The 18,741-nt window shown below is 46.6% G+C and overlaps 2 protein-coding genes across 2 annotated transcripts; one reads left to right on the forward strand and one right to left on the reverse strand.

The window, feature by feature from the left end:
• Positions 1-5,777: 5,777 nt before the first annotated feature.
• On the forward strand, positions 5,778-9,660 carry DFL_006988 (uncharacterized protein; the record flags this gene model as incomplete). Its single annotated transcript, XM_067636499.1, has 7 exons — positions 5,778-5,946; positions 6,092-6,774; positions 6,852-6,964; positions 7,029-8,537; positions 8,592-8,672; positions 8,729-9,391; positions 9,456-9,660. The coding sequence occupies 7 exons, from the start codon at positions 5,778-5,780 to the stop codon at positions 9,658-9,660; spliced, it is 3,423 nt and encodes a 1,140-aa protein (XP_067488110.1).
• Positions 9,661-14,194: 4,534 nt separating this feature from the next.
• On the reverse strand, positions 14,195-17,056 carry DFL_006989 (uncharacterized protein; the record flags this gene model as incomplete). Its single annotated transcript, XM_067636500.1, has 5 exons — positions 14,195-14,821; positions 14,877-15,968; positions 16,028-16,560; positions 16,647-16,827; positions 16,916-17,056. 5 exons carry the CDS (start codon positions 17,054-17,056, stop codon positions 14,195-14,197), a joined length of 2,574 nt encoding a protein of 857 aa, XP_067488111.1.
• Positions 17,057-18,741: the final 1,685 nt, after the last annotated feature.

Below are 18,741 nucleotides of genomic sequence, written 5' to 3' on the forward strand. Positions count from 1 at the left end.
TATTGTGAGAGTATTCAACTGGAGGTTGTGGATTCCAGAAACCCGCGTATCTAGCAGTGATTGGGAGAGAGGCAAATATAGTTCCCGTGTAACAAGCGGAACTGGAATGCACGTGGACGGAATGTTACTATACCTCGTGGATTCAGGTAATGGCATAGATATTCTAGCGTTTGTGTTTACGAAAACGGCCATGTGCTAAACACGACGCTAACTGTCTGCGTTGAGGCTGTTGGAATTCGAACACATGAGGTTGACGGTTTTGATACAAGCCTGCCGATCTGGGGTACCTAATGCCCCATTCAGTCTAACACTTCAATTGCATTGACACACAACGTTCCTGGCGCTAAGTAAGACCTAAAGCGCCATTCACGAGGAATACATAAACTTCGAAATGCACCATCGCAGATAGGACGTCCCGTTCCGAAATATCCCTGAGGGGACAGCGTCATGAGTAATGGCTCAGTCATCTAGCATTTTATCTTTAACTTTCTCTGAAAAGTCAATGAGTTTTAATGGAGATACTCTAACTTTCGACGGGATCTCCGTCGTAATTCCCGTTAATGTAGATTGTGTCGAAGGTTCGCACAGACACTAACGTAGGAACTAGTGAATTCATATGGGCTAGTGGAAAGTATAATTTAAGTAGCGGGGCACGGTCAACTACCGCTAGGAGCTCAAGGTTCTAAGAGATGGAGAGACTGCGTAAAAGCTTGGAAAGTTACGGATGTTTGGGGCGACGAGATTGAGAGTATAGATCATAGCGTCGAGAAATTCGGGGCGACGTCGGTACGACCGAGACAAGTGGGACATTGTTGTATTTTCAGGAGGCTTGTGTTGGTAGAAGTGCCGACGGCCCTGGTCCTTCCTGCACACAAAACCCGGTGCGTCCGAGTTTTGCGCACTCCCAAGACATGATTTCCCAGGAGGTGTATCAGTGGTTTTGGTGATAAAGGGGCCATCGAATCAATGCTTTGTCTGTCTCCATAACTAATACCTGGTGGCTTGTTTAAAAACAAAAAAAAAAATTCTATAGTGTTCTCTTACTATAACTCTGTCTCATAGAAAACAGCGTGATAATCTGGAGAGGCAGTGGAGCCACTTCTGTATCCGTCTCACGTATACGATCCCGAGGGTGAGGTCCTGGGACCGACGAGTCGACCAAAGTGCATCTTGGCCAAGGAGCCCAGGGCCCACGATTGGCCCTTGGTCAACCTAGCTTGCAAACACAGAATTCGGCCTAGGCCGTGCCGGGTTAGCGTAGTCGATATAAAAGGCTTGGCTTGGCGATCTTAAGGGCTGCGAGTCTATCTAGATCGGAGTCAAAGCTAACCGCGAGATATTTCGTCCTGGTCACATTTTTGTGGGTATTTCGACTGTATTAGGTCCTATCAAATGTCGAGAAAAACAATAAAAGAGAGGTCAGGAAGCGGAAAATGTGATGGCGGTTGAAAGAAACTCGAATTTCGCCCAGACCAATCTCCACGCATGACGCACTATTAGGAAAGAACGTCTCATGGTATTGGGATCTAATTTGTTGCCGAGTTACTCCTCAAAACGTAAATGATTGGCAGTAATTAAAGCTAGCGGGGGCTAATCCTTGCACACTTGAAGTATTTCTAGCACATTATGATAATCGACCGTTCGGGACCTTTGAAAGAGAGAACTTTATTGAGCCCAGCGAAGAGGTTCATGATACTCGAGCGAGATCTTGGGAAATTTAGCCGTCTAAGCTCCTTCTTTCAAATGGTAGCCTGATACATGCTATGTCATGAGTGGGGGAAGATGTGGATAAATTGTGCAGAAATTTGTTTCTTGGACGAAAGTATCGATGGCATGATTAATACCTATCTATATGTATAGCTGGGCTAAGGCGAGGCCAAGGGCGAGAGTAGAGGACCTCGAGCCCCACCATCGGTAATGAAAATTGTACGATTGTTTTGGTGTGGCTCTTCAAAGTTGTGCACGAGCCGTTGCACATGAGATCAGAACTGAGACCTTGTATTGGAATTTCGCGCTAGAGGAATGGATAGATCTTGGCTCTCTAAGACGAATAGAGTTTTGTCAACTCATTAGCGGCCGGCGGCATCGGTCCTTCTCGACGGAAAGCTTCCTTTCCTTTTGCCGCCCACGTGGAATCTAATGCAGCCATCGATGGGCTGTTCTTGATTTCAAAACTTGTGGGAAGACGTCTCAAACATCTATCACGACCCGAGAGCCGTATCTCAGGCTGATAAGTGCGAGTGTGAACTTTTAGTTTGAAGAGTTTCCAACCGCTATCATTGATAAACCTGGCTTATAAGATTATTATAATTATTGAATGCCATTAAGCGTTTATCGCAGCCGATTTCCCTTCGAGTAGGCCAAGAGCTGACAAGTTTCAGGAGGCGACGCCCACCGCCTTTAACTTCTCATCTGAGATTCCATCTGCAGCTTGCATTTCGAGGCATGTGGAGATCAGTGACAAAGGTCGGTTTTCTGTGTTCCAAGTGTGATATGATCCACCGATGTCGCATTCAGCGAAGTGGTAGTTTCCCGTGCTGGCGGGTTGGTGTCCAGTGGACTGGTTCGTGGATTCACGAGGCTTGCTATTGGACCCGTTCCAGACATGACACAGAGCGGAATTGTTACCGACATATTATTATGTATGCGTATTATCGTCGTCGAGTCTTCGTTCGAGACAGGAAAGTGGAGAGACCAGAGACAGCTGGTGATTTGAATTCACGACGGTCTTGGCATTATTGAGAGGTCTGTTCTTTTTGCGTTGACGAGATCAGACTCCCCTGATCCAAACAACAACCACCAAGCAAGCCATCGAGGCAGGGAAATAACGCCTTCGAACGCACCACAGTTGTCTCCGCAAAAAGAATCGTCTTATGCCGAAATTTTTTCAAGCACGGACAAGATTCCTGATACCGAGAGAACCATCTTTTTATGTATGTATGATGGTCAGGGCGCATCGAACATCATGCGGAGATTTAAGCCACTGACATCAGAATTAGACTGCCATTCGCCCTCTTTTAGCCTTTGGCAAAACAGCTTCTCGTTGACGGAGATAGTGCCATGATGATTATTCATGCAGCCTACCCTTGAGGATTCAAAGAACAATGGAGAGGAGGAGATTTCAGCTACCGACGGCTCTTGAGTAACCAGGATACTGAAACTTGGCAGGAACATTTGGGTTAAGCCTTCTGCAATTAAACCTGCCATTTTTGGAAACTTGGAGCAGTGGCGGACCAAACTGTCGGGACCCACCGGCCGTCTTGCTGGGATTATACCAGATGCTGGGATCTAAGGCATTCATTTCGCGGCCCTTTATTACCGTCCATACAAATTCGGGACCTCGACAGCGCCTCGAACGCCATGCTTATCACAACGAGACAAACATTGTAGCGTCGAAGGCGCATGTATCAATATAGTGTCATTCGCCAAAGATCGTGCAATTTCCAGGAGTTTGAAGTTACCAGGGAACTTCGCTCCTTATGTACCATTGTATCGGATACTGGCTGCTTTCAAACACCGGCAGAAATCCTTGGACATGGCCCTGCATGCGAGTCGTGAGATTGGGAATAGTGCCCTACTTTCGTACTGTCCCACTGTTTTGGGACTGTCCTCTTGGGGTTGAGTTTGGTCCTCCAAGCGGGGCTTCGGGATATTCGATAGTCGACGGACGCTATCTAGGTTTTTTTTTTTTTTTTTTTTTTTTTTTTTCAACATAGGTCAGAAGGAAAACGGCGTTGCTACCGTTGAAGCCCAACTGCCAGTAACGGCTCGTCCTCATCTAACGAGGTTTTACAAAAAAGAGATACCGTTAGACAGACCAGCGATCGAAACGCAATCATTGAGACCACCCCACTTGCTCTTGAGAGATGGAAGAACAACCCCTCAGCCAAGAATATCCCGTTCCCAACTACTAATCCCCCAGGATCGTCTGAGCCAACGCCTTGGCCAACCTGAAGTTAATGGGTGCCATTATTGACGCATCAGCTAGGGCAAATGTCATGAGAGGATGTGCATCACGCTGTTCCTTCTGCTCATGGTTAGTTTTAAATATGCTGACGAAGATGTTGCTAACCTATTTTGACCAGAGGGATTTCATAGATAGACAACGGCACGATCAATAATGAGCTCTCGATGCAATTCCAACAATTTGCGAGTGGGTAGAGCTAGCGCCGCTTGGCATAGAAACGAAGGCTCGGGGCCATTTACCGAGGAGTTCCCCTCGGCACAGAAGAGGTCCTGCCAGAAGCACGATGACCACACACAGAAAAAAAAAAACTGTCGTCGAGGTCGCAACGCATCAGGCATTCTAGACTTTCAAACTGCAGGAAAACAGCTGGAAGATACTAGCTGTCTGGGAGTGAGGAAGGAGTGCATGTACCCACTAGGTACAGTGCAAATAATTTATGTACCAGGATTCCGAGGGAGAGCATGGTCACCTGAACTGTTTCCATTGGGTACTTCCTTCTATATGCAAAAAGAAACAAATCTCCCGTCGCGAGTAGTGCTTGCATGAGGGAAACGGGAAATGTCCACCACTGCATGATTTCTGATGCCTTTTGTAGCCATCAGGAAGCTCACCTTTCGCGAATTCGGGGTCTTCAAAATCATCGTTTGTCGCCCAGATCAACGGCTGAGCAAAACTCTTTTGCAGTTTCGTTTGGTTTCGTGGAACAAGCATTAGAAGCCAAGCAGGAGCCTCCGTGATACAGGAAGACTCCGCCAGAGCAGGCTACTGTCCTCGTACGGGACCCAAGAGAGCGCAAAATAGTGGTGGATCTGCTAGGTCCTTGGCACACTAGCCTTCTGGTCTGAGAGAGAAACAACAGCATTCAGCCTGGATGCATGGTGTGAGCGAACAGGGGTGCTTTTTCCACCCATCGAACGGGCCAGCGCTCGAGGTTATGCTCGAGGGGCTTGGGGGAAAAGGGAAAAAAAAAAAAAAAAAAAAAAGGACTTTCTCGTGCTCTCTTGCAGGTGGGCCTCAATATCTCGTTACAGCGAATTCTTCCCCACTAACAAACGAGCAGGGAACATGGAGTGGCCTTCAATCTAAACGAGGAGCCCAAAAGAAATCGTAAAAGCGCGGTTGGAGGAGGCAGTTCAGAAGAAGAAAAAGAAGAAAAGAACGGAAGTGCTTCTTTGAGTGGGAGAAATTGAAGAAAGCCTCTTCCCTGTGTGTGTTTAGACATCATTCTGCTGATTCACCTGCTCACCTCTCGCCAGTCAAGGTCGGACCTTGAGTTTTATTCCTCTTGCTTCCGATAACTTACGACGAACACCAGTTTTTTAATCGCATCGTCTACAGGAACAAGAATAAGAAAAGAAAAGAAAAGAAAAGAAAAGAAAAAAAAGAAGAAGAAGAAGAAGAAGAAGAAGACAGGAAAAACTACCTGGGAAGGACCCGAGGTACCCCTAGATACCCATTGGACCCATCGATACCAGCCAAGGAACTGGATACCTCTTCTCTGTACCGTAAATCACCCGTGGGAGGGGCAATGTCCATGTAGCATATTGGAAAGCACCCGACGCCTGATGGTGATGAGATATTATTCCACGCACCTGGATGAGAAACATAGCACACATACGGTTATTTCGGACACCTATCACGGAGACCATAGCGACGTAAGGCCACTTTTTTTTCTTCTGCGATCCCTTCCTCTTCGTGTTTCTTGACCGAAACGCCAAAATGCTAACCGGACAGGAAGAATAACAGAGCAAGGGGACTGAAGCTCATGATAGACCAGAATCCTTGGGCTCGACGATCTTGATACTCCACGATGGCGTCGACTACAACTTCTTACCCTCCAAACCCACCTCCTCAGCACGACCCTGCCTTCCAACCAATTAACAACAATTTTCACCCAGAACCTCACCGGGAATTTCCTCCACGTGCTCGTGTGGATTCCTGGCATGATTCTGCGCCGGGTCCCAGGAATCTCACAAATGGTGCGCCCCAACTACCCAGAACATTTTATATCACCTCAACACAACCACCTCTTTTTACGAGGCCTTCCTGCCTTCCTCAGACATTAGCTCAATTTCGGGTTAACACTAGTGGACTAATGCTCGTTTTTATTTTTATATGGTATAGGCCCGGCTCCATCAGAATCTAACTTACCTCCTCCAATCCATGCAAGACCACCGTCCCATCCAACAAGTCGACGGCCGTCGTTGGCTATAGAAACAGCTGCTTCGACCGATATCGACAAGCAGCCTCCATCGGTTCAACCATATTTAGGATCCGAGAAGCAACCTTCACCACATGCACCTGCGGCGACGGGCCCACCTCCAATGCAGCATCGGCCTACGACTGTTCCGCCTGTGGTGACGGCAAAGCGAGAACAGAATCTCCAACATCTACCCCCTCAAACTGCACCAACCTCGCCTTCTGCACCTTTGCAGTACTCGCATCATCACCCTCCACCTTTGCAACCGTCTCAACCGCAACATCCTCACGGACCCCCGCCGACATCGCACCCGCAAGGCGCCTTTGCACCTTTACAACCTTTCCCCCCAACAGGCCCGCCTCCTGGGCCTCCTCCTCCCCAAATGATAGCTCCAGGACCACCTGCGGTGCAACCGCAAACCTATCATCACCATTCCGCGCCCCCTCACATGACTCCCTATCCCGGCCCTCCGAATAATAGGAGACTCAGCGCGGCTACTGGTATACCTGAATCGGATGAAATGAGTCCAATGACGGGTACATTTCCCTACCATATGGCAACTGGTACATCTTTCCCGCCGAGACGGAAAGCTGTCAGAGCAGCTCAGGTTAGTATTTCGTTATGCTGATATGCATCGCCAGCAAAACTTAATTGTTTTTGAACACTAACAATGGGAATTTCAAGGCCTGCGATGCATGTCGGACGCGGAAAGCCAAATGTGACGAGGGGAGGCCTGCGTGCACATTTTGCAAAGACAACAACACCCCTTGTGTGTATAGAGAAGTTCCTCCGCCGAAGTAAGCCTTCTTTAAATCTTCGAATAGGTGGCATTTAGGTTGCTCATCCATGCTGCATATCTAGACAAGACAGAACTATGATTCTGATACAAGAACGGGTTTCGAACATCGAATCACTTATGATGAAGCAACAAGCCGATTCGACAGTAGTGAATCTACTGAAGAAGATATTAGGCGTTGTCTCGTCGAAAACCGAAGAGGATGGCCAATTACGGAACCTCTCAGGAACATCTTCCCCAGAAGGTGCTGAGGTTCAAGACCCCTCTTCGTTACAGCTCCAAAGTGGCCAAGTAGTCCCTCAGACTGCAACGTACCCTGTGTCAATTCCTGCACCGCCATCTCAAGTGCAGACGCCAACGCAGGCTCCAGCGAATTTCGCCGTCCCAGCCACGACGACGGGAATATCCGCACCAGCCGACGACCCTAAGGAGGATGACAACTTTATAACAATCCCTCATAAACATAACACGGCGGCCCATAAGCTTTTACGGTGGAAAACTATCAGAGACCTTCTTGATAAGAGATACCCTGATAATTATGTTATGGATGAAGAGATCAGGCGAGGCTCGCTGAAAATACGAGGAAGAGGGGAAGGTGACCCGACCTTGGATATGGATATTCAGGATGATGGTCCCGATGAGGTACAGAATGGCGAATATTATCCGGGGCTTAATGGCGTCCATCCTCTAAAGGGTGCCGGTGGCAGATTAGGAAAAGGTCAAAGAGAAACCTTACGGCTGGATATGGAGACTTGCACGGGTTTGCTCCGTAGCTTTCTCGATAACATTTATATCCTGCATCCCTTTTTGAACGAGGAACCATTATCTCAAATGGTTGAAATCTTTTCACGAACCCATGGCGGGGTTGTGGAGTCGCTTCCAGAAGATCCATCCCTGGTTCCGATTCAGGCAATCAGCCCCGAGAATTCTTTTGCTTCGATTGGCTCCTCGGCGATGCTTGATAGGAGTCAATATCCTGGGATTAACCAATTCCAGCACCCGTCTTATGTAGCTCCGCCTCCGCCTCCCCCTCAGCAAGCCAAAGCTGGATCAAAAAGGAAGCGGGACTCGCAAGTTCAACCTGGCCCACCTCCATTTACTCAAGGCGAGCCTCGTAGCTTTTATCGCCAGGCAGCCCCGCAGAACTACACACCTCAACGAATCCCGGCTACTCTTCAGTCAGCGATTGTCTTACTCGTCCTCGCTCTAGGCGCCATAGTGAATCACAAAACACCAGTCCCAGGGCCATTGCCTCCAAACCCTCCGCCGCCACCAACCAATCTCAACTATGGGTTGCCTGACCAATTTCAACATCCGCCACCACCAAACCAACCTCCTCCTCCTCCAGGATATCAATCTGTTGACGCAGGCCTGCAGAACATTGACGTTATTCCAGGCCTGGCGTATTGTGAGAAGGCGCTTCAAATCTTAGCACTACATCAGGGGCGAAGCGAAGTTGAGTATGTTCAGGCTTCATTGCTCGCAGGGCTCTATTGGGGCCAACTAGGACGCCCTATGGACAGTTGGAAGTGGATCTCGGCCGCGTGCATGGCCTGTCAGATTATGATCAACCAGTAAGCTTTTATATTCGATGCTATTTTGGTTGGATTTCGTTAACATTTGTTTAGGCGACTACCTCGCGAAGGCCAAGATGACATGCTGCGTGACACTATGGTTCGAACTTTTTGGAGCTGCGTTCAGCTTGAGAGGTATGGAGATAGCCACCCATTTTTCCCTTTTACAACTTTAGCTAACCGGATACAAGCGACCTTCTTGCCGAACTTGACGTCCCCAGAAGTGGTATCACCAGGCTGGAAGGTTCTGAAAACCTACGAATGACATACGGAAACAAGGTCGATAACAACCTCCAAATGTGGCTCTATTTTATGGCACAATACCACATTAGAAAGATTCTGAACCAAGTTCATTCGGAGCTTTATAAAGTTTCAAGTGCAAACTCTCTGAAGACTGCCGGTCTTCTTATGGAAGACCTTGAAGCATGGCGGAGGACACTTCCTCCCCCACTTCAGTGGAAAGACAGTGACCCCCCGGCGGAAGACATCAACGCAGCCCGTCTGCGCGCCAAATACTATGGCGCGAAGTACGTTATCAATCGGCCTTTTGTTGAACATTTTATTCACAACAGAACGTCGAATACCAACCCCGCATTGATAGCTCCCGGGGCTATGACATCACCGGCAATGTCTTTGAGCTCACTTTCTCAAAGCTCCCCTCCAACGTCCGCGCATACACCTATCGGGCTTGACAACCGACGGGGCAGCACAGTAACCGACGAAATTAGAGAAAAGTTTCTCGACCCCTGTAGAACCTGCCTCGAGGCTGCAGTGAAGAGTACATCTGCATTCCACGGATTCGACGCAACCGTAAATCGGCCTATCCTTACCAATATATTTGGCACTGCTCATGCGTATGTGGCTCAGCCCTACTAAAAATATCTGGCCTAAGCCCTAACTAACATCCTTTACTTTTAGACAATTCGGTAACCTACTCGTACTACAGGCTGCATATAAGCACCCTAAACTTAGAGAGTTCGTCAACAGGGCTACACTAGGTGACCTTCTCGACAAAACCATTCGATTCCTTCACACGCTAGCTCCGATTTCGCCCTCTCTTGCTCTGGATGCACAAATATTGGAAGATGCTTCCTCCAAATTAGACTTTATCCCCCACGTATAAGATGTCATCTCGAAGGTGATCGTCTCAAGAAACCACTAGCCAAAGTCAATCCTGATTAATACCGATATCACACCGACTTTCGGAACAACCCGGATTTCACAGTTTATTTCCATTAGATGAGACCTTGCATAGTATACGGAGCATGAACACTGCTTTTCCTTAGCTCGTTTTGAACTTTTCTCTTTTGATTTACCAGAACACTGATTTGTCTGTTGGCCTTTTGATTATAGCATCTGTGTTTTCTTTTAGCTAGCTTCCGCTCCTTTCTTTTCTTTGCATTTTTCTTTTTCCTCTTTTTTTCGGGAGCGATACCTTGATTTGCTAATTTTTACACTTGGATGGGAGGCTATTGTCGATTTTTTGTTGAATTGCCATTTGCAAATCTCATACTAGAGATAGCGCGCAAGGACTGTTTTTTTTTTTTTGAAATCGGCCAGCCTTTTTCGTCCGAGTGTTTTTCATATATCTGCTTGGTTTTAGCACATGCTTTTTTATTTCAAAAGCGATGTCATGATGAGAACTTCCTTCTCTGTTACTCGAGCACTCTAAAGAGCCTGATATCCTTTTGTTTTGCTACTTACTGTACTGGCCTTTTACTTGACCGAAGCCCTCAACTTCACCACCCGACAATTCCCTTTTCCTTTTGTCCCAACCTCTTTGTTCAATCAATACCCAGACACCTACACTCGCCCCCAAAGAACCTTGAAAGGGCAAGGAATCTGTGACTGCTAAATCGTCTATACCCTTTATGAAAGGCTTCAGTCATCGCTACATACCTTCCCTTGACCAACTTCGTTGTCGGATAGGGTAGCGTCTGCTACTTTCTTCCTTTCTTTCTTTTTTCCCGTCTACTTTTACATATGAGTGTCACCTGCTAGTGGTATGCTAGCCCTGCCGCAATCTTCAATACAATATAAACAAGTGCCAATCAATCTAGCAAGCAAGCGAGTGCCTAGATACTTGTTAGCTTGGAAAGAGTTTACTATCACAAAAACTCTATTTTATCCCACTTTGAGTTTAGGATGCATCTAGATGTGAAATACTTTGCGTTGCAGCAAGGTTGACAAGGCGGGCAAGGAGGATACTTTTTCCTTCTCAGCCCGGTGCAAGATGCATGCGCAGCATGTTGGCTTGCTTCTGGTTCCATAGCCCTGGTTCGATCTAACAAGTTTTATATGAGATGAAGCCAGCATTGGGGTGGACAGATCCACCCCATTCATTTGGCGAGCGGATCAAACGGCGCACGAAACGACGACTGCTCCGCGCTTCGCTTCCATAGCCAACTAAATAAAATCGTCTCTGATAGAAATGTTGGTTGAAACTTTTCTCCGAAAACTCGAAATTTTCCACTTATCTTCGGGCAGACAAAACAGACAACGGGCTTGCGCTTGCCTACGCATGCATTTACTCCATATTTTCATACATGTATACGTACTTAATGACATATTTGAGCTTGAGGCCACGGGGGGAAGGAGGAAACGTTATGATCGTCGGTGGAGTGAGTAGAACCGATAGCTCAACTCGACACATCTAGTTTGTAACATCAATACGAAAAAGAGAATCGAATTGAGAGGCCGGTCCCGGTACTTACCGGCCTAGTGAGAGGGCGTTCATCGATAATTGATTATATTAGCCCGGTCAAAGTCCCCACCCCGGACGACTCCAGAGCCCTTCGCCCGCGCGAGCTCGTCGTTTCGAACTCCTAGCCCATTTATACAGCCCCTCAGAGGCAGCATCCCCGGCCATAACTTCGACACTAAAGACTGTTGCCTCCCGGGGTTTGATGAAAAACTAGAGGTCCAACCATGAGTTCAGCGCTAGGAGTCAGAAAATAATGGAAAAAAACGCTCCGTTTATCCCGACTCGATTCCGCTGAACTTTCTTTTCGGCTTTTACCTCCAGCTTGCAACTAGCGACAACATGTGTCGGCGTTCTCCCCATATTTGGTTCGTTCGGTTGGGAAAATTCCATTTTTCTAATCACGATAACTGCTATGCGAGGCAATGCACGCTCGAGCATGGAGGCCACGTTCCCTCCACACATTTGACAAGAATATGCCCGTGCATTTTAATATGTAGTAGAGAAATGGAGGCGTTCCTAAATTCAATCTTACCCCCATGTTACATGGAATCCCACGAAGAAGTCTATGGACTCAACCAACGACGAAACGTGGTTTGCTCGGATAAAGTCAGTGGTCTTCAAACAGAGTCTGTGCAGAGAGGTTACAACAAAATATCAATTAATTTCAGGATTTCTCATTACTAGCTGTGAAATTAAAAAAAAAAAACCGTCATTAACAAGCTAGTGGGGTCAAAGCTGGGCGCTACAAACATCTGGGGCAGATTGTTGCAATGGATACTGAAACCTGCTAAGGGACAGTCGCTGCTGTAAACTTCCAAGAGATGTTAGAGGAATTGCACATTCTTGATGACGTTGTTTTGTCGAGAGAGCAACAAATACCCTGTGAATGCAGGGATAACTTTTTTTCCTTTGGTGTTTAGCTAGTTGTGAGAGAAGCAAACCTGAAGAGAGGTAGGGGTAAAAATACCATGTGCACATGATTAACAAGATCTGTTGCTTCATGCTGCATATCCGGTATTTTGCCTGGAAATACTCGTTACGAAAGACCAGGTTTCAAGGCAAAATCACGTTTCTTTTTTGCAACTAATCGGAATATTCGTTTTTCCTTTTAATGACCCCTGCTACCACGTATGCATCTACATCGACGATAGGATGAATATGGCATGATCTGAATAGCCTCGTTTCGTGCATATTAATGACAATTGCGATATTAATGTCCCATATACACTAAAACATATTGCAGTGGAGACGAACGAGCAAACGTCCACAAAGTCTCCATCCCTAGAAGGTTTTCTCTTACCAACTAGCTACTCGATATCAAAGCTCGACGGTAGACACTAAGGATAAATGCACCGGATTCAGCCGAAGCCATCGGTGTTTTTACCATTGCGTGGCATTATAAACCAAGATTGAACCAAATCCCGCCATAACTGTGGTCTCATGCAAGAAAAAGGTCCAATTTAGTCCAGTTACGAACTGGCCCGGTTTTGCAAAAAGGAGAGACAGTGAGAATATATGCATGTCGCACAGATCATGCATGGACCAGGCCAGGCTCTATTAGCCATCCTAGTGTTCTTCGGAGTGGGTGGTGGAAAGTCCATGTGACCTCATACCCCTCTGTTGATTGCCCCAAGGCTCTCGTTTTCCGTCCTATTAACGCATGGTGGGGCATGGATCGATATCAAGCGGCCCTTCAATTTCATGAGCAACGGCCGCCGCCGTTGTGAGGCTTTGTGTTCTGTTGGAGTTTTATTAGCCTTTGTGCGAGCATTCGTTCTGATCTTCCGTGGAAGCCGGTTGATACCAGAAATCTAGGTGACACTAGTGTAACGAAAAAAAGAACAGACGATGTCTAGAGTTGCATTACAAGTTTTCTACCAACATCTCACTACCTCAGCAACCGTCATCTAGATGGTAGTTGTTCGCTCTCCAAGGATATTCATAGTTGGTAGATGTGGTGAGTTCCAAATATGGGTATAACTATGTTATTAAAATTGCCTTTGTGTTACCCCAGAACGGCTTACGCATAGAGATAAGAGTGGAAATGGATATGAAACGAGGCTGGGCCCACCATGGATGGAGCTCTCACGTATCTGATGTTTTCATAAGATATTATGTTCATAAAATTGGTCAATATTTTGGTAATATGGAATGGTATTATGTTTTGTAAGACTAGATGCATGGAAGCTTCGAATTCGTATTCGCTCGAACGGAGTACAGTATTATATTCCAAAAAAGAAGTTTTTTTGTCGACCTTGAGATTCCGCGACCGGTCGACCTTTCTAACAGCTGTCCAAGGAAATTCGTACACGAAGAATAATGTGAGATAGAATGCCGGCAGAAAAGGATAACGGATTACGAAAGGAAAATATGCATTGATAAAGGATACGCACCCAGGATATTAAACTTTGCAAAATAAAGAAAATAACGAATAACAGGAAGACCATAGAAGAGGAAAAGCATGAAGTCCAATGAAAACCGCCGATTACAAAGAAAACCCGAAGGAAATGTATATCGCTCCCTGATTCGTGGTATATATTCTAGCCAAAGAAAAGTATAAACGAAAAAACAGAAAACCTTAGAAATTTCAAAATCCCTCCGTCTATGCATGATGTTAACTTAGCAGCCTATTAAAATATTCAAAAGCAAAAGGATTTCGTGGTTTATAAGAAAAGAAATGATGCAGCGCTCCCAAATGATAAAATATCCAACAATAAAGAAACGAATGCCATGCCAAAACATATTTCGAACACCCAACGCGATGAGATCCATGAGCAAGAAGAGTCGTTAGAACAAAACGAAAATAATAAGTGGCGATTCGTGTCAAGCTGAGGTGACACTGGGGCTGAACGAAGCAGATTTCGAAAAACGATGTTGGCACCGGGACTGCCGTTGGATGTAATTGTGACTTGTGAAACCGTCCGTATAAGCAAGTTCAAGATTTCTAGGCTACTCATTTTATCCACTGCATGCCGTTCATTATGCTAAAGATGGCGGACCCTCGAAGATCTCGTGAGTTGGCTGCAGCGAAGACTTCGAATTCTGCATTTTCGTCTACCACCCACTTCTTGAGCTTTTCATTGAAGTAGCCAAGTGCATACTTGTCCAACTTGTATTGTGCAGTCTTTGTTTCTCCAGGCTGCAGCGCTACCTTTGCGAAACCTTTCAACTCTCGTACAGGCCGAGGAAGACCAGGCTTCGAAATTTGTGAAACATAAAACTGGACAGACTCCTTGCCGTAGAGATATCCTGTATTCGTCACGTCGACTGATACCGTAACGTCCCTATGAGGGCTGAATATTGGGCTGGAGACCCTGACGTTGCTATATTCGAAAGTAGTGTAAGAAAGTCCGAACCCGAAGGGGAAAAGAGGCTCAATGTGAGCCTTGTCGTAATGTCTGTAGCCAAGCCAGATGCCTTCACCATAAAAGACCTGATCGTTCTCGCCGGGGAAGTTGTGATAGGTAGGAGTATCCTCCAGTCTTTTCGGGAACGTCACAGGAAGTTTTCCGTTGGGGTTGACGAAGCCAGTGAGGACGTCAAACATGGCGTTTCCGAGTTCTTGTCCTTGGTACCAAGCCTATTAAACATTAGCTTGCTGCACGACGTATGAGAACACTTGTTGGGATATTTACCTGCAGAACTGTGGATGCTTGGTCAATCCACGGCATGGCAATTGGAGAGCCGGATTGGTTCACAATGATAGTATTTGGATTAGCTTTGAGAACCTCTGAGATAAGCTTGTTCTGCTCGCCAGGTAGGTCCATTGATTTCATGTCATAGGCTTCACTCTCCCATTCCACGTTCTTGCCAACAACCATGACTACCACGTCAGACTCTCTGGCAAGCTGAACAGCTTCACCTAAAAGGTCCGTTTGGACTTCCTCCATGAAGCCAACTCTAGCGCCGTCCATGACTTCCTCCCTGTAGAGTTCTGCGAAGTACTCGACTGGGATTGGGTCCATCTCCCTTGAGATTCCCTCTACAACAAGGGTGTAGGTCCTTTCGGCTTCCATAAACATATCGAACCTCTGCTCCGGTGATGCATAAGCCATAAAGAGTTCGGATCTCTCCGAATCCTTTGTTCGTCCCCAAAGCGAGATGATTTCAACACCATCCACAAGCATACGGGATGGTCCACAACTTCCTAAACTAAAAGTGTGCCTTCCAGTGGTCTTCGGGGTGATGAGGCCGGTAGCACGGTACGAATATCTCTTCCCGGGAGTAAACGACTTGGGAATATTATCGTAGCATGTAAGCATCGATGTCTTTCGGTGAGAAGAAGCAGCAGCCGGGCCGCTTAATGTTGTGTTGCCAAACAATTCCATGAAGAGCCCGTGCTGCCCGTTCCTGGGCGAGACACAGGTTTCAGGAACCAATGGGACCCACTTGTTTGACAAGCAACCCACTGCGTGCTTCACCGTTACTGCACCCGGAGCATAGATGTTTGCGTTTTCAATGAAGGAGTCGTAGGGAGTGGTTCGATAATGAGGGTTCAAGTTTGCGGATCCGCCACCGGCTGCGACAGAAGCTCTGGAATTTGGTCCGATGAATGCCACTTGTAAACCAGGTTCTAGTCTTAGAGGAAGGAGGTTGTTGGTATTCTTTAGTAGAACAATACCATCAGCGGCAGCCATCCGTAAGAATCCTTGGTGCTCCACTCTGTTGATGGCCTCTTCGGGTTCTTCGATCCAATGAGGATATAGATGCTTTCCAGTTTTGTAAACCTATGGATTTCAAGTCAGTAATAGATCCACTTCATGCATAGCAAACAGTAAAGCTTTACCAGTTCAAGGACTCTCTTTGCGCTCTTCTCAATGGTTCGCTCTTTAAGATGGCCGAGGCGGACAGCATCAAGCAACTTTTGGCCTCGCTTCCTTGCTGGACCTGGCATCTCGAGGTCCATACCAGCTTCCAAGCTTGGAACAATACTATTTGTTCCAAACCAATCACTGATAACGAGACCGTCATAGCCCCACTCGTCACGCAAAATCCCTTGGAGTAACCTCTTATTATTACTGGCATATGTGCCGTTTATCTTTGAATAACTTGTCATAAGAGTCCATGGATTGGCTTCTCGAATGGCGATTTGGAAAGGTACTAAGTGCATTTCACGCAGGGCACGTTCTGGGATATGTTGGTTTAAGATAAATCGACGAGTCTCTTGATCGTTGGCTACGAAGTGTTTGATGCTAGTGGCTATGCCATGGGACTGAATTGCTCTAATATAGGCAGCTGCGAGTTTGCCTCCGAGGAAAGGGTCGTCTCCAGAGAAGGATTCGAAATTCCGACCTCCCAAGGGAGATCGATGAAGGCATACTGGAGGGATGAATGAAGCGTTAGTATATATATACAGTGCCATAGTACGCCCATGCAAAGCAATATTTCAGTGGTCCAAACAGTACCTGTAGGAGCAAGAAGCACATCTGCTTTCTTATCTTCAACCTCTGTAGCTAGAAGATGACCAATACCCTCAACAATATCAGTATCAAAAGTTGCAGCTAATGATACTGCACTAGGTGTTAAAGCGGCAGTGGTCCCATCTGTCACAGTGCTACCACGCACGCCAACAGGCCCATCAGTAGTCTACAGACAAATTGGCAAGTCAGTTCATTAATGCCGCACAGAAAGATATATAGGTATGTATAATAGGATATATCGAAGTCGAACATACCTTAAGGGCAGGGATACCAACACGAGGTATGGGTGTTGTCCGCCAAACATCGGCACCAGAAAGCAGTGATATCTTCTCTTCAAGAGTAAGGCTCTTGACAATCTGCTCGGCCCATGTATTCGAATCCAAAATCAGCTGCATTTCGACAAAGGAATTAAAGGAATGAACAAGATAGAATTAGGAAAAAAAAAAAAGAGGAAGTGGAAGAAGAATGTTATTCTGTCATAAGAGCAATTGGAAAAATTTTTGGACAAAAGGGAAGGGTCAGCTCAAGGTAATATATGTAGAGACCGTTTGCGGAACATTCAGTGCTGTGCACCCAGACCTCAGTTATCCCCCACACGATGGGCTTGTCAGGAGAGACGGGGCGACAGAAAAATGCCACGATATGAAAGGGCATTCTAAGAAAAAGGAAATAAGAACTCAAAGTTTCATAATAACAGAAAAAAGATTGTGCTAAAAACCGTGTGAGAGTGCGCAGCAAGCTTACTTTACTGTTGAAGCAAGGAGAGCTTGCAATGACGAAGTGGTTGTGTTACGGCCTGACCCAGTTGGGTCCATCGCAAAGGCTGGGATGCACATCCCCCCCGGAGCAACCTCGACCAGTGTTCCTGGTCGAAGATGCCGCAAGGCTTGAAAAAGAAAGCACAGTGAGGCCAGCTCCACTGAGGTTAGTAGCAACGAGAGAAGGGAAAGTAACCCCATGCGAATCGAATTGGCCCAAAGATGTGGTTAATTTCAAATTGAAAGCCAATGATATCGAGCTATCCTCACCAAAGGTTTTTGTTAGCTGGGCCACCGGAAACTGTTCAAGCGGGTACGGTTGGACCGGGCTGCGTTAGAACAGAGACGGTGGGCTGTCTTCTTGATACAACCTGGTCAACGGTTTTTTCAGTCCGCCACCGATTAGAGTCAAGACACCCGGAAGAGTAGCCGTTGACGCGTGCTCTGTTCTACCGATTCCGCGGTGTGAAAGCTAGGCCCCTGCCCACCATTGGACTAGAACCTTAACACCAGCCTACTAAAGCCTGGGGCAAGCAATTAAAGCCAATATATGGCTCCATGGCGTTTTCCAGTCAGTCCCCTTCCCAAAGATACGGGCCTAATTTCTTCTTCCCTGGTTCAGGGAGAAGAAAAGATTAAAAACTTCTTTACTTCAGATTTAGCAGAGTATTAGTTGGCGATCTAACTAAGATCTGCCTAAAACACTTTCGAATCAGATTGGCTAATTGGGGTTAGATCTCCTTTATTCAGCCTGGGTCTCGTCTCCGTTTATTGTCATGATTCGTAGACACCATACGTCGTCGCGAGCTCACATGCCGGCGCTTGCCAGGTCCGGCATCGAATGTCTCCGGGTGAACTCCCATCGATCCTCCCGGACAGCCCAGTTCCGCCACCGGTAGACGCTTGGAAAAGGAAACAGACCGTAGAACAATGCAGTAATACCAGCCGAGGGAGCACATCTGTGCCTGGCGGAGACCTTGTTATTAATGTCAATCAATGATATATTTTTTAGTGAAGTCTCATAATATTTTCTTTTCTCTGATTAGCGGTTTCTCACTAATAAAGCAGCAGCGCAAAAAAAGTTCAGAGGTTTCAAAAGAGGAACCTTACCAAATCCATAAGAACGGTAGCGTATCCCGTTGGCTGGAATCATGGAAGAAGAAAGGAAAATTGGCCTTGCAACCAAGCCCAAGGTTTCGATCCTTGTTTGGCTTTCTTCTGAATGAAGCCAAGCTTTCCAGTGATGTCGACGTCTTGCTTTTTCCGTTCGGCCCGTTCATTCAGCCTCTCAACTACAATCAAATGCAACCGAATCTTTCCAT

This window comes from Arthrobotrys flagrans, assembly GCF_004000055.1.
Source record: "Arthrobotrys flagrans strain CBS H-5679 chromosome Unknown unitig_8, whole genome shotgun sequence".
NCBI lineage: Eukaryota > Fungi > Ascomycota > Orbiliomycetes > Orbiliales > Orbiliaceae > Arthrobotrys > Arthrobotrys flagrans.